Source organism: Ascaphus truei, chromosome 5, assembly GCF_040206685.1.
Source record: "Ascaphus truei isolate aAscTru1 chromosome 5, aAscTru1.hap1, whole genome shotgun sequence".
Classification (NCBI taxonomy): domain Eukaryota; kingdom Metazoa; phylum Chordata; class Amphibia; order Anura; family Ascaphidae; genus Ascaphus; species Ascaphus truei.
This window is the reverse complement of record NC_134487.1, coordinates 123,987,173-124,003,133: the sequence shown is the minus strand read 5'-3', so window position 1 is coordinate 124,003,133 and position 15,961 is coordinate 123,987,173. Positions and strand designations below refer to the sequence as shown.

At 41.6% G+C, this 15,961-nt stretch overlaps 1 protein-coding gene across 3 annotated transcripts in view; it reads left to right on the top strand.

The window, feature by feature from the left end:
• HCFC2 (host cell factor C2) overlaps positions 1-15,961 on the top strand; it is a 33,996-nt gene that overhangs the window by 7,878 nt on the left and 10,157 nt on the right. For 2 of the 3 annotated variants that reach the window (XR_012801713.1, XM_075600589.1), the window contains exons 5-14: positions 434-518; positions 1,094-1,182; positions 1,507-1,692; positions 3,314-3,577; positions 4,137-4,243; positions 5,877-5,997; positions 6,722-6,922; positions 8,602-8,678; positions 9,309-9,449; positions 12,227-12,412. Coding sequence is in view for 2 of the 3 variants with exons in the window: in XM_075600589.1 (XP_075456704.1) it covers positions 434-518; positions 1,094-1,182; positions 1,507-1,692; positions 3,314-3,577; positions 4,137-4,243; positions 5,877-5,997; positions 6,722-6,922; positions 8,602-8,678; positions 9,309-9,449; positions 12,227-12,412 (1,457 nt within the window). In the remaining variant the exon portion in view is untranslated. The remainder of the gene's footprint in view (positions 1-433; positions 519-1,093; positions 1,183-1,506; positions 1,693-3,313; positions 3,578-4,136; positions 4,244-5,876; positions 5,998-6,721; positions 6,923-8,601; positions 8,679-9,308; positions 9,450-12,226; positions 12,413-15,961) is intronic. The other variant, XM_075600590.1, reaches the window with a different exon arrangement.

Sequence of the window (15,961 nt, the reverse complement as noted above, 5' to 3'; positions counted from 1 at the left end):
CAGTCTGCGCCCCCCTGCGCTCTCTACCCCACCTTGCTTGCACCCCCCTCCTTACCTTTTCTCCGGCGTCGTCAGAGACAAGGTAAGGGGTGTTTAGAGAACCTCGCGTGATCCCCTGGCATTTAATTTAAATACCTTTGGGAAGAGCGCAGGAGCTCTGTAAGCATCGTTTCCCCCCCTCCCTGTTTGCGCACCCCTGCACTAATATACAAGTAGCCGCTACGTAGATCAATTTCTAAGTTGTTCTTCAAATAACACCTTTTTTTTGGCTCATCTGTCTTTTAGTATGATGTAAATCAGGTGCATTAAGATAAGTGTTGCGCAGGTCTCATTTAAAGTAAATGGCATGATCTGTTTTTTCTCCCTTCACTGCCGGAGCTTCAATCAGAGTTTAAAACGGCTCTGCTACATGAATTCTTATATTTGTTTTTAGAAACGATGACATGGACAAGTCCAGAAATCAATGGCGCAGTCCCTTTGCCCCGAAGCCTGCACACAGCCAATGTTATAGGAAATAGGTACAGTAGGTCTTCTTTCCTTGCTGTAAAATACACAATTTTGTTAATGTGACCTGCTGTAATCCTGCTACTGTCACAGTAACTGAACACAGAAAGCAATTTTGCTTTCTCTTTTGCCAGAGTGGGTGACTTCTACAGTAAAGTAAACAGCTGTCTGCTTAATTTGTTTTATTGGTGATCGTTAAAGTAAACCTACAGCTGTACGTTCTTCGACTCCCAAAATAAACGTTTTTTTTTTTCTTTCTTTCAAAATGTGTTAAGATAGAACATGCAATCTCTTGGGCGTGTCATGCGGCACCATTGCCTTGAAGCTGAGAGGGAGGGTGGGGAAGATTTAAGCAATGGATGGAATTTATTCTAATATAAACAGTTTTTGGAAGGAGCTCAGTATGGGTTGGCAACATAATAAAATGACAAAATAAATAGAAAATAATGTTATTTAGTATCCAAGCCTGCTGACAAACAACTAAACACATCTTATGTGTAGGTGAAAAAATAGAAAGGGGCAGTTTAGCAGATATTTATGCTGTAATGAGCGATTACTTAATATATGTATATATTTGGCATTATTTTAGAATGTATATCTTTGGCGGTTGGATTCCACAGACAATACCTGAGGATAATCAGTGGAAGTGCACCAATTCATTTTCTTACATGGATCTGGGTTTGTACTTTTCTTTTCTTGACATCTAATTTGAATGTTCATTCAAAGCATCAATCCCACCCTGAGCCGGGAGTCCCTGTAGCAAAAAAACAAACAAAAAGTACTGGTACCATAGGAACCGGGAGATACCGGACTTAAAGGAACCACAGAGCAACAGTTCTGCTCAAAAGGATCCACTAGTTCGAATTATGTTATAAACAAAAAATGCATAGTTAAAACGCATTGCTACTGTGGTTTTCCGTAAGCTTGCACAGTAGACCGATGATATGTGTTGTTTACTCAAATTTGTTTTAATCTATTTTTATTAAGTGTTTTGTTCAACAGACACCATCGAGTGGACAACTTTAATGTCCGACTGTCAGGAAGACAGAAAGAATTGGCCAAGGCCAAGAGCTGGGCACTGTGCAGTCACGATCGGCAAACGCCTGTATATCTGGAGTGGCAGGGATGGTTACAAGAAAGCATGGAATTATCAAGTTTGTTGTAAGGATCTTTGGTATATTGACACCGGTAAGTTGGATAACTTATGTTCTTCTTGATATTTTGTGACCGTGTAAGCTTGTAAAATGGTAAATCATTGATTTAGAAAGTACGATTCTTTGTAGGTTTTGATGATTATTGGGCCATTATTTAAAGACTATATTACTTATGAGCATTGCAGACTTATGCAGAGGGTGACATCTGAGCAAGAGACCTTGCGACAGCTGATGTGTGTGTGTGTGTGTGTGTGTGTGTGTGTGTGTGTGTGTGTGTGTGTGTGTGTGTGTGTGTGTGTGTGTGTTATGCATAGCCCAGGTAAAAATAAGAGAAGATAACAATATATTAATAGAGGTTAATTCTCCCTTAAAAGTTCATCCAATTAAATTCATGCACTTACAGTTTAAGTATAGCTTGTATAGTGATTTTCTTCCTATCCGGAGTGTCAGAGGTTAATAATAAATTTATTGTGCCATTATCTTTTTCTCTTTTGTTTCCATTGCATACTCTTTACATATTGGAGATCTAGCCTGTCTTGATTTAACCTCTGACACTCCGGATAGGAAGAAAATCACAATACAAGCTATACTTAAACTGTAAGTGCATGAATTTAATTGGATGAACTTTTAAGGGAGAATTAACCTCTATTAATATATTGTTATCTTCTCTTATTTTTACCTGGACTATGCATAACAAATATACTTGAGTCAACACGTCAGAGGACATCTTTTCTTCTCTATGTCATGGGGTCTGGCACTCCAGAGTCCCCATGGTGTAGTAGCTATGTCATAATAACCCCCTTTGTTTTTCTAGAGGAGAGCGTGTTTTGTCATCAGTGACTGAGAGGTCACGTGATCGAAGGGGCTGTGGCCCCTCCAGCACTCAAAGTATTAGTACAGTATATTGCGTGACCGAAGAGCTGACTTTCTAAACATGTAGCATATTGTTTGTTTCTGCCTCTTTTTTGTGTCAGGAGTCTCACAGCAGCAGTGGTTTATCTGAATTAGGTGTGATATACTGTATATGCCAATGTATATATAATGTTCTATGTATGTTAAGAGAGTATGTGGGCTGCTGTTGAAGTTGGATTATATGATGTAGCTAGCAGTGAGCATGGTCAGGTCGCCTTATCTTCCTGTGCACCAGAGGAAATCAGCTCTTTTCAGGTGAATGACTGTACATGCTGCACTGCACGCGAATTTACAACCAATGGAAAGTGCTGCGTTCATTGTTGGCACTATATAAATAAAAGGATTTATACATACAACGCTGTGCAATAAAATGCTTATTAGTATTTATTCTTGACTCGTATAAATAAACTGAAGTAATGCTGATCACATGTAAGTTTGCATTGTATTCCCACCCCTCTTATGTTTTTGTTCTGTGAAATGTAGATGACTGTATCCTTCATTATTATCTTGTTTTTGAGCTTGCCTTGAGTTGCTTCTTTCCTGTATTTAGGCTGTAAATATAATCGGTTTAAAGACAGGGCCATCCTAATATAATTGTACCGTTTGTAGGCCTACTGCAAAACGGAAACAAAGCTAATCTCCTTTACATGTATAAAGACACCGTTTATATATGGATAGTTATAACTTTGTGCTAAGGTACAATTGAATAATAAAGCAGTTGTGTATTTGTGTTTACTTTTCAGAGAAGCCTCCACCACCCTCCCAAGTTCAGCTGATCCGAGCCACCATCAATTCTTTTCATGTAAAATGGGATGAGCTTCCAACGGTTGAATGTTATCTTCTGCAGTTAAATCCAGAGTCCCCGACTTCCATCGTTTCGGGGACACCTGCTCCCATCAGTGACTTTACTGCACTAAATTCACAAGGCAACATTAATTCTGTTGTACATAGAGCTCCGCTGCATTTCCTACAAAGTGGACTCGTATATTCGCAAAGCCTTGTGGAAAGTAAGTTTTATTTTATTTTATCAACCTTTTCTGGTTCACAAAGAATGGGGAAGAAGGAGATTTTGGAAATGTAGACTGTAAACTACACGTTTCAGGAGATCTCAAAGAAAAACATTTAATTCTGTTATTAGGAATAGTGAATGCCTTTTATATGTGAGTAGTCAAAGTGTAATTAGTTTTAGATAATAAGTTAATTGGGTGGAAAATAAAATTGGATAAGTTTTTGAGGGAAAACATTGTATATACCACTTTAATTATCTGGCAAAATAACATTTTTATAATCTAAGGAAATAGTTTCCGCAGACCCTTTTTGTGTTTTTAAAGTTTAGAAAAAAAAAATAATTGTAATTTGAGGTCAGAGAATAATTTGTAGTGTAATTGTCAGTGGCTGCTGTGTTGGGCATTTTTTTTTTTTTTTTTTAAATAAGGACATTGAACAATCCATGACCTCGAAGACTAAAGTTTCCACCAGTTTTATTTTGGTTAAATGTAATGTACTTTTGATTATACTAATGGTTACCAAGATAATGACCTTGTAATCATTTTGTTTATTAAACAGGTGCTGATAGCGGTGTCTCCCCACAGCAAACTGTGAATTATATCCTTTCTCCTGCACTCAAAGTTGACATTTGTGACCAAAATAGGAACAGTAGCACAGCCAACAAAGTAAGCAACAGTGCCCTATACAGTCCTTATAAATAATTTGGAAGGAAACCGCGCTCGTGCTGCCACTGGCTTTGATTGAAGCCTGTTCTCCTTGTCTGCTCTGTTGAAGCACTCCAAAGCTCCTATGGACGTCTCACAACAAAGATCCCTAAAGACCGAGGAAAGAAGGACACAGCGCACACCGGAGATCAGTAAGCAGTATGTATTAAAAGTATAATAACGTGTATGCACACTTACAATTAGGATTGCATAAGTGAATATAAGATGATTGCCAGGGGTGGGATCCTGGAGTCACAGGTGTGTCTTACACAGTGTTCAGCGCGCTGGAGCTTCTGCTGTGTGTTAAAATGTCCAACACTTCCTAGTTGTATCTCTAACAGGAAGCATGTGTGTATCCACCAGATCCTGGCTTGCTGAACAACCGGATGTTGTGCAATGCAACCGCTACGCGTCTCGCACAGCTGGGGACCTCGCACAACATCCTGGCTGGCCGAGCAACCAGTTCTGGTGGATGCATGCATGGATCCTGTGACAGGACACTCACCTGTGACTCCAGGATCTCTAGAGCTCACCAAAGATCAGGAAGCAGGTGAGTGTCCTCTCACAGGATGCATGCATGCATCCACCAGATCCGGTTGCTCGGCAAGCCAGGATGTGGTGCGAGAGGTCCCCAGCTGTGCGAAATGCGTAGCGGTTGCATTGCACAACTTCCTCTTGTACAACATCTGGTTGTTCAGCAAGCCAGGATCTGGTGGATACACATATGCTTCTTGTTAGAGATACAACTAGGAAGTGTTGGATATTTTAACACACATCAGAAGCTCCAGCGCGCTGAGGACTGTGTTGGACACACCCCTGGTAATCGTCTTTTATTTACTTATGCAATCCTAATTGTAAGTGTGCATACACTTTATTATACTTTTAATACATACTGCTTACTGATCTCCGGTGTGCGCTTTGTCCTTCTTTCCTCCTTATAAATAATACTTGTTTAACTCTTCTGTGTAGGAGGGGTTCAGTTTGTTGTTTGACTTTCCAGCACTGATGGGTCTAGGACAGTGTTTCCCAACTCCAGTCCTCAGGGAACCCCAGCAGGACAGGTCTTAAGGATATCCCTGCTCCAGCACAGGTGGCTCTGTCAAAATGACTGTGCTGGAGCAGGGATATCCTTAAGACTTGACCTGTTGGGGTTCCCTGAGGACTGGAGTACGGAAACACTGGTCTAGAGTGATTGGTATAATTACAGTTCTTGCTGCACTAGAAGAATTGTGGGTTTTGCAAACCCAGAAAAATGGCTTGGAGTTTTTGGTGTTCATTGTGACATTTTTCTCAGGACCCTTACATCCGAGAGTAGAGTACTCGCAAAGAAGAAACCTGTGAGGTTTCAAAAGGTCTGTACGGTTGTACACGATCATTTAATCTATGAAGAACTCAAATGTTGGTCAACTAAAAGGTATCAAAATCTACATCAGATTTACAAAAAGATTTGGTTACTGGTCTTTTATTTGGATAAACGTATTTTCAAACATGTAAACTTTTTTATTTTAGTCCAGGTTTGGAGTGTTAGCATTTTTTTTTTTTTTTAACATTTTTGTAATTTATTCTTTCTGTCAATTTCTTCACTTTGTGGCAGATACAAAACCCGCCATCCAATTATTTACAACCGCACTCCGCTGCAGATCATGAAGTCGTGGATATGAAAATTACACTGACTGAGAAACAAGCGCCTTCCGGCGGATCCGTGCAGTTAAATGGCATGTTGCATCCATCCTTGAGGCTAAATCGATAGGCAGGAATGACATGTTATGCCGGGGATAACAGTAGAGAGATATGAAATATCCTATTTATGCAGGGAAAAGACTTTTGCGACCAAGAAAGAGACCTGAAGTGAGGAGTAGAGGTTAAGTAACAGCATAGTTTGTGTGAATTAAACCTGCAATAAGTGTCATAAGAACACAAAGTGACTGGTACTTTATAAAATGGATTCATCGCCATTGAGCACTAGCTAACCACAGAGTGCAGATTACTTGTTTTTCTTATTAGTTTATCTAAAATGATCTTGTTTTGTTTTGAACTACCTTTAAACTACAGAGCATAAGAGATTTTGAACCCATTGTAACACCGGGCAGCCTGCACAGCATTGCTGACGTTGTAACAATGTTTGGACGGATGCTCTTACCACCATAGTTAGTAATGTAAGCCACTGATGCATTTGTTCTTCGGGGGGAAAAAAAGAACAGACAGGCTAATTTTCAAGTGCTAACACTGTGTTTGACTTTAAAAACCCAGGGAGGAGAACTATAAGTATTGTGATGTCATAATGGAAGATTACGACTGCTAGGATGTCTTCAATATGTTAGTTACGCACACTTTAAATAATAGTAATAGCAATTAAAAGCAGCATGTTAAAGTGTTGATTTTATGTTTGAGGGTAGAAGAGGAATAGTTTAATGGATTATCATTCACTTTGTACCATAGGTCCTCATACATCATCAAAAGTGGGTGATGTGCGTCACACGGACATACGCCTTTTAACACCTGAAGTTCCTGCATCCTGTATTGTCTCCAGTGCGCAAACTATGGTAACCCAGCAGGCCATTAAACCTGAGTCATCAAGTACAAATGGGGCACTTGTTAAAGATGAAACTTCACTCACAACATTCAGTACAAAATCTGAAGGTTTGAAATACGTTTCACATACTGTATTTTGAGCCATTTGTTTGTAACGCGATTGAATTGTGGGCTGGACATAAAGTGTTGATTTAAGTATCATAAAATAAGTATAAATATAAAATAAGCATGTTTTGTAATATTGTTGGTAGTCAAACCTTTTCCCCCATAAAATAAACCGTGGATTGAATGTTTTTCTTTGTCCTGAATACTTGCTATTTGATGCGGCAAAGTGATATGGGGTATAGAGGTAATTTCCTTTTGTTTAAAATCAGTTCTTAAAGAAACAACAAAACAGGGATTGATTGGTTTCTCGTATATTGGCAGCCATGATACACCAGTTTCTGTAAATCTCTCTCTTCTTTTTTTCTTTTCTTTTTTTTGCCCCATAAAACCTGTAATACAATGCAGGTCTGCCCCATAGAATTATGTACTTTTTATTTATTTGAAAAGTAATTGTACTCCTTCCAACATGATATGACACCCTCCCCGCCCCCCCCCCCCCCTACTTCCAATATGCTAAAGCAGGAATTGCCCAAAAGCTGCTCGCCCTTTTTGGGGCATATTAAAATCAGAGCATCCCTGTCATTTCCCACATAATAAGCTATGGACGTCTTTCACTCTTCAGCGTTGTAGATAGCCAAGATATGTTTGGTGGCCAAATAGAGAAAGCTCATGGCACTTCTGAAGCCAGAAGAGTTCCATGGTATAAGACGCCTCCCAGATCTGGGGAGATTCACTAAGGGCTGATGCGGGGTATCAGGCGGTGATCCTTGCGTTATCTGCCATTCTGGTCAATGCAGTGATTGAAGTGCCATACATACCCCACATTGGTGCTTTGTCCAATATGTCTTTTTTTTTATTTTTTTGCATGATTATTGGGGGGGGGGGGGGGGGGGGAACAATACTTCCACAAGCTCAGGTTAGATAGTGTTCTAGATGTGAACCCTGATTATTATGAAGTACAGTACTGCCTATGTACATATTATCTACCCTAAGGCATGTATTATTCTAAGCGCTGGCGCGCATGAGGGTGCGCACACGACTTTGCGCGTGAATTTTGTGCCTATAGGCCAAACGGTGACACGTGTGGCTAGGAGGCGTGGCCATGACGTCAGAAAGGTAGGCCTCACTGTGAATGGTTCACAGTGTCACGTGGCACGGCAGCCGCTCGAAAATACAAATTTCCATGTATTTCCACCAAGCTGCCGCACCAATGCTGTCTGCCGTGCGTCGATAGTGGATACACTGTCGTAGGAAGACGGATATTTTTCATTGCTGCGTGCGCAGCCTCATGGGCAACAGCGTTCAGTATAATACCAGCCTAAGATGTACCAAAGCTGTCACATAATACAACAGTTGGAATGGCAAACAATAATTTAGTCATTATCTTCTATATGTTCTTAGACATATCTGTCCACTTTTTCTTGTACTGTAATGTGATGTAACAAGTAACACTTTACATGTTTAATCTTTCGTTTTGAAATGTTATACTAATTAGGACAGGGTGCGTATCCATGCTGTACGGCATGCAAGCATTCGTGTTTTATTATTGCCACGGATTTAAAGAGTAAATTATAGAGCATAGTTGCAGAAGTCCAAAAATGGCCTATAAATGTTTCCGATGTCTAAAATCCAAACCGGAACTTCATTTTCACATGTAATCCTTGTAAATCTTGCTTTTCTAGCTAATACTTCTCCTTTTCTGCTACCCACTATTAAAGACTGCACATCACAAGCAAAGAACTCTATCCCTCATTCGCCAGTAAGTAGAAGAAAAGTGACACTATAGACTTCAGATCATTGCTTTAAGTCTGTGGACTCTCGCACTGTATTATCAAATACAATGATTCTGAAGCTAGTAAAGAAAAAGTAAACCCTGCACGACAGCTTCAATTTATAGAGTAAAAACCTCTTTTCTGATCTCTTGACATATGACCTTTGTAGGGGCTTTGGACCATGTGCAGTCGAGACAGTGAGTGAGTGAATACATATGCCAGGCAAATCATGACTTCAGTTTACAAAATGACATTTCAGCTCCCTGTTTGGCTCTGTGCTGGTTGTGTTCAGCATTTGTATAATGCCAATTGAATCCCAGACAATTTCTAGCACCAGTATTGGCATGCAGAAAGGCTTACATTTTTACAACCTGCGTTGACTCGTTTTTTTCAATTCTAAGAAAAATTGCTATATCTCCACAGATTGCCAAAAATACACAATAGAGATGGCAAGTAATATTAGCTTGGAGGAAGTACAAAAATATAAGAAGTCATAAAAGAAGTCAAATATTCAATGTGTAATATTTTCCGACTGGCCTATACATGAATGTTCCGAAACAAAATCAAACCAAGAAATATCAATGAGTCAATTCCAGGTTCTTTTTCTGTGTTGACAGATCAGGAATCTGTGTCCGCAGAAAGCAGCAGTGAAAGATGCCCAGAAACAGTGGTGTGATGTTGGGATTTTTAAAACCAGCAGTGCTGTGGTGACTCAGTTTTTTCTTTTGCCAGAAGGAAAGCAGGATACATCAAAGAAGGTATATTTTATTATTATTTATTTTGAACATGTTTTCCTATGGATTTTTATTTTTGTGTTGGGATCAAAGCATCACAGTAGATTTGTATTTATCTTGGATTTCAGTACTATCACTTTATTATACATTTGAGCGAAGCTGATTGGGCACCTTCAGTATTAGTGGGGTCTGCACCTCAATAAAAAGTAGTGAATAACAGGTCCTTAATTCAATAGAGTTGTCATTTCTAGGGAACCTTCTTGCAACTCATGTTTACATGATAGGAGTGCGCTGTAAAATCAAGTGGCCCACACTGCCAACAGTTTTTGTTTCATTTTAGGGTTAGAAATTCACCACAGTGCCTGCAATTATTACCGCTGCAGTATTATGACTTAGTATTGGCTTATATTTGTTACAAGTAGACTTTTGAGGTGTATAAACACAAACAAGTTAAGTAAATAATAATAATAATCCAGGCCTACAGCATTCTATAAATATCTTACTATTTAACACTAAAGGAGAAAGCATTTAGATGGCAGGGCACTGTCTGCGTACCAGCTTAAAAAGGATTACAGTTTTGTGCAGCTTGGCACAGCACATAAACAGCTGTGTGTGTGTTTTTGAATGTCATTGTCTAATGGTATGCTTTTATAAGATTAGGTTTGTGCATACTGTAGGGACATGGCTTCAGAAATGGCTCTGGTTTTGCACAGAGAGCTGAAAATTGAGTGATTTGTTGGAGAAGACAGGGCCGTCACTTAGAAGCCTTTGAGCTATACAGTCTTCTGCAAATTTTAATTTTAAGATCTATTATAATTGCCGTTTTTTTGGTTTGTTTGTAAAAAAAAAAAAAACAATTAATCAATGTCTCCAATACATTGGTATAATTATAATTCTGCTTGCTTATTTCTAATACAAGTGTTTTAATATTGTCTATCTGTAGCCTTTAAAGTTGTGTTTCTGCCCAGGCTTCTCCCCTCCCCCCCCCCCCCCCCCCCCAGATAGGTATAAAACATGGTCTTTGGAGCTGAACCCTTGTAATTTCAGCTCTGGGTACCACCTGCTTCCTGATATACCTATCTCCGTAGCTCATGCCGGTAGCAGCCCCTGCTGGGCTCGCAATACTGTATATGGCGGTTTAAAGGCCCTGTGGCACGGCGCCAATAGGAAGCCACGACGAAATCTGTTGTGGCTTCCTATTGGCCCGTGGGCCGCAGGACATTTAACAACCAGGAAGTAACCGGCATAAGCTTACCTGGTAAATTTCTCGGGATGCAGGAAAAGGAGACAAGCCCTCTCTTTCATCAGAAAAAATACTGTGCGCTACTATCTAACTAACTACTAGGATTAATAATATATGGATATACACAGTGCAGTGACTAAACCATAAAAATATGTGATAAAGGGTTATACCACAACTCCCACAGTGAGATATATAAAAAAAAAAAAATTATATCACATAACCGTGTTAATGATACGGGCGTCTGCTGCTATAAACACAGGGGGTGGCTCAGCACCCCACACACACTAAGAGAATGGAAACAAAAGAAAACAGCGCACAACGCCAAATGGTGAAGCAAGTTCAACAATATAATTTAAATTAAAGGGGTAATTTATCTGCGTACATAATAAAGGTTGGTAAGGTGCATTTAGTGTGTTTCACACTGTTTACCACTCGGCAGCTGCTGTCAGGAGAGTCAGGTGCTTGCTTCTCTCAGCTAGTGCCACTCCGTTGGTTCTGGGGCAGGGCGTCAGTCTTTCGCTCCCAAGGGGGTTTCCCTTCACGCAGCCAGGTTCAGCTGAAGGTATTGGTGCTCAGTGAGACCACTCCGGCTTCCAAGCCGTCTAGAGCAGCTCCTGTAACTCAGCAGGTGGATCCTCTGCACTGAGGTTAGACCGCAGCTTGCAGGGGCACACTCGGCGTGCCACGATGCCGCTCCGTCGCGGGACGCTGTGTGATGACGTCACTGTCTCCGCAGCAGTGATGGAATCGCAAGGGAGGTGATACAGTCTCACAGAGTCTCTCAAAAAGGCCCAAAACAGCACACAGGATTGATAATATCAGGGCAAAGCCAATGAATAGGCAATAACAAATATAAGCAGATATAAGGCAATAGAAAACGCGTTGGATGTTATTTTCTATTGCCTTATATCTGCTTATATTTGTTATTGCCTATTCATTGGCTTTGCCCTGATATTATCAATCCTGTGTGCTGTTTTGGGCCTTTTTGAGAGACTCTGTGAGACTGTATCACCTCCCTTGCGATTCCATCACTGCTGCGGAGACAGTGACGTCATCACACAGCGTCCCGCGACGGAGCGGCATCGTGGCACGCCGAGTGTGCCCCTGCAAGCTGCGGTCTAACCTCAGTGCAGAGGATCCACCTGCTGAGTTACAGGAGCTGCTCTAGACGGCTTGGAAGCCGGAGTGGTCTCACTGAGCACCAATACCTTCAGCTGAACCTGGCTGCTTGAAGGGAAACCCCCTTGGGAGCGAAAGACTGACGCCCTGCCCAAGAACCAACGGAGTGGCACTAGCTGAGAGAAGCAAGCACCTGACTCTCCTGACAGCAGCTGCCGAGTGGTAAACAGTGTGAAACACACTAAATGCACCTTACCAACCTTTATTATGTACGCAGATAAATTACCCCTTTAATTTAAATTATATTGTTGAACTTGCTTTACCATTTGGCGTTGTGCGCTGTTTTCTTTTGTTTCCCCTCTCTTTCATACCTATATTACAAATAAAAATTCAGGAATGCTACTTTTAACACTTCTCCTTATTCCCTAATAAACTCTAGGGTGATGATACAGATATTCCAGACTACACGCTACTGAAAAAGCATGATTTATTGCCTGGAAGTGTGTATAGATTCAGAGTGGCCGCAATTAACGGCTGTGGGAAAGGTCCTTTCAGTAAAATCAGTGAATTTAAGACTTGCATTCCTGGTTTTCCAGGAGCACCTTCATCTGTCAAAATTACTAAGGTGAGTGAGATCTTGAGTTTTGGTTTCATTCTGTATTTTCATTAAGGAAGATCAGTGCTTTAGAAAAGCTTGGCATTCCTTATTTTGTGTCTGTACATCGAGCACTGGGGGCTGTTCTGCTCGAGCTCTCCATCACACCACCTGCTCTCTCTCTCTCTCGTGCCATTTATTATGTGGCTCTGAATTTCAGCCTTGTAATTATGTTTTCTAAGAACATGAGCAGCATTACTTGCATGTTTTGGAGGGAGGCCATAAACTCCTTTAGTGCCTCATTTCTGAAAGGGAACTTCTTGCACTATAAAAGCTAGAGGGCAAGAGATGCAGACACAAGGGGACCTATATCTGCAATTGACAAAAAAAGATTAAAAAAATTATCATTCTGTTCTCTTAACTGAAATTAATACAGGATTTAAAGTGCAGTTCTCCTTAGCACTCCTTTTGGGTGTAGCCTGTTCAATATTTGCAGGGGTTTCACAAAGCAATTTCAGCATTAACATCCTTACTTTCAATTTATTCTGACAACGAGCCTGATGTTCTGAAACAGAATACTGTATGTGGTAGACATCCGAGAAAAAGGTGGAGCAGCAAACAACGCTAGAAGGGAAAAGATGCTAGATATCAGACCCGCAGGTGGGGGAGAGGAGTTCAGCGAGCGTAAAAAGAGACCAGGGTTGAGCGGAAAAGAAGGGGAAAGATGCTAAACGATGTAGCAGTTGAGGTAGAGAAAGACATGTCTAAGTTTCAGGTCCTGTGATGGATGAAATGAAACATAGGCTGTATTTGTCCAGATAAAGACACGTGTATCTGCAGTGCAACATAAAGTCCTTGTGCTACGTTGTGTCTGAAAGAGGACCCAGAGCAGGGGTAGCCAACTCCAATCCCCAAGAGCTACCAACCGGTCAGGTGTTCAGGATATCCCTGCGTCAGCCAGGTGGCTCACTCAGTGGCTCAGTCGTAGACTGATGGCCACCTGTGCTGAAGCAGCGATCTTGTGACACCTGACCTGTTGTTGGTAGTTCTTGAGGCTTAGCGTTGGCTACCCCCGAGCTAGGACCCCTGCTGTGTTTCAGAGCACTTGCATGAAAACGAGCTTTAGTTACAAATGAGCAGTTGGGTTTTAATTGGGTTTTGCTGGTTTATTAATGAGCATGGCAAACTGCTGTTGAAGATGAGATTAACATCAATTAGGATAAACACTGCCCTTGAGTGTTACTATCCAAATTGAAACCACTCTGTAAAACAATTGGCAATGCATGCCTACATTTCCTTTACACTTTTATAAGAGACTAGCTGAGAGCCCCGGCGTTGCCCGGGATGTTTGTGGTGTGGGTGTGGCATTTGGGTGAGGAGTGGTCAACGCGGCCCATGTGCGGTGGTAGTGCTGCTGTGGCTGTACTGATGGTGATTGTATCGGTGTGCTGATTTTGGAGGGTTTGGTGCTGATGTGGGGGTGCGGATGTGGGGGTGCGGATGTGGGGGTGCGGATGTGGGTGTGCCGATGGGGGAGGTGCAAAGGTGCCGATGTGTGGGTGCTGATGGTGTTGATGGGGGCTGGGAATGGCGGGGAGCCGAGAATGCCAGTGTGCTGGGGGGGCATGGGATAGCGGTGTGCTGATGTGGTTTTGCTGGGGATAGTGTGTGTGTGTATACGTGTGTGTGTGTATACACACGTGTGTGTGTAGACACGTGTGTGTGTATACATGTTTGTGTGTGTGTATACATGTTTGTGTGTATACATTGTATGTGTGTGTGTGTGTGTGTGTGTGTGTACGTGTGTGTGTGTATGTGTGTGTGTATACGTGTGTGTATACGTGTGTGTATACACATGTGTGTGTATACACATGTGTGTATAGACGTGTATACACATGTGTGTGTAGACATTGTGTGTATGTATATATTGTGTGTGTGTGTATACATGTGTACGTGTGTGTATACACATGTGTGTATACATGTTTGTGTGTGTCTATACATGTTTGTGTGTATACATAGTATGTGTGTGTGTGTGTGTGTACATGTGTGTGTGTGTACATTTGTGTGTGTGTACATTTGTGTGTGTATACATTTGTGTGTGTGTATACATGTTTGTGTGTGTGTATACGTGTGTGTATACATGTGTGTGTATACACGTGTGTATACGTGTGTGTGTGTATACATGTGTGTGTGTATACAGTATGTGTACATGTGCGTGTGTGTATGTCTCCATGTGTGTGTATACACATGTGTATATACACATGTGTATACACGTGTGTATACACGTGTGTATACATGTTTGTGTGTATACATAGTATGTGTGTGTGTGTATACATGTGTGTGTGTGTAGATTTGTGTGTATACATGTTTGTGTGTGTATACACGTGTGTGTGTGTGTGTGTGTGTATACATGTGTGTGTGTATACATGTGTGTGTGTGTATACATTATGTGTATGTATACATGTGTGTGTGTGTGTGTACATGTGCGTGTGTGTATGTCTCCATGTGTGTGTGTATGTCTCCATGTGTGTGTGTACGTGTACATGTGTGTGAGTATACGTGTACATGTGTGTGTGTGTGTACGTGTCTACGTGTACATGTGTGTGTGTGTCTACGTGTACATGTGTGTGTGTGTACATGTGTGTGTGTCTACGTGCGTGTGTATACGTGTGTGTGTCTACGTGTGTGTGTGTATACGTGTGTGTGCGTATACGTGTGTCTACGTGTGTGTGTGTGTCTACGTGTGTGTGCGTATACGTGTGTGTGTGTCTACGTCTGTGTGTGTGTCTACGTGTGTGTGTGTACACGTGTGTCTACGTGTGTGTTTGTACGTGTGTGTTTGTACGTGTGTGTGTGTCTACGTGTGTGTGTGTGTGTGTGTACGTGTGTGTGTGTGTCTGTGTGTATACGTGTGTGTCTGTGTGTATACGTGTGTGTCTGTGTGTGTCTGTGTGTATAGGTGTGTGTGTGTGTGTATAGGTGTGTGTGTGTGTGTGTATAGGTGTGTGTCTGTGTGTATAGGTGTGTCTGTGTGTCTACGTGTGTCTGTGTGTCTACGTGTTTCTTTGTGTCTACGTGTGTCTGTGTGTCTACGTGTGCCTGTGTGTATACGTGTGTGTGTGTATACGTGTGTCTGTATAGGTGTGTGTGTGTGTGTGTGTGCGTGTGTGTCTGTCTACGTGTGTGTGTGTCTGTCTACATGTGTGTGTGTGTCTACATGTGTGTGTCTGTGGACGTGTGTGTGTGCCTACATGTGTGTGTGTGTGTGTGTGCCTACATGTGTGTGTGTGCGCCTACATGTGTGTGTGTGTGTGGTCTCTGTGTGTGTGTGTCTCTGTGTATGTGTATGTGTATGTATGTATGTATATATGTATATATGTGTATATATATATATATATATATATATATATGTGTGTGTGTGTGTGTGTGTGTGTGTGTGTGTGTATGGAGGGTTGAGGCTGGCAATGAAGGAATGGGGGGGGGGGTGGGGGGAGAGCTGCTTACCTTGCAGTCGGCAGCATGTTCCTCGAGGTGAGGCCTCCTGCAGGGCGGGAGCCCCCCCGCTGCCTCCGGCTCGAG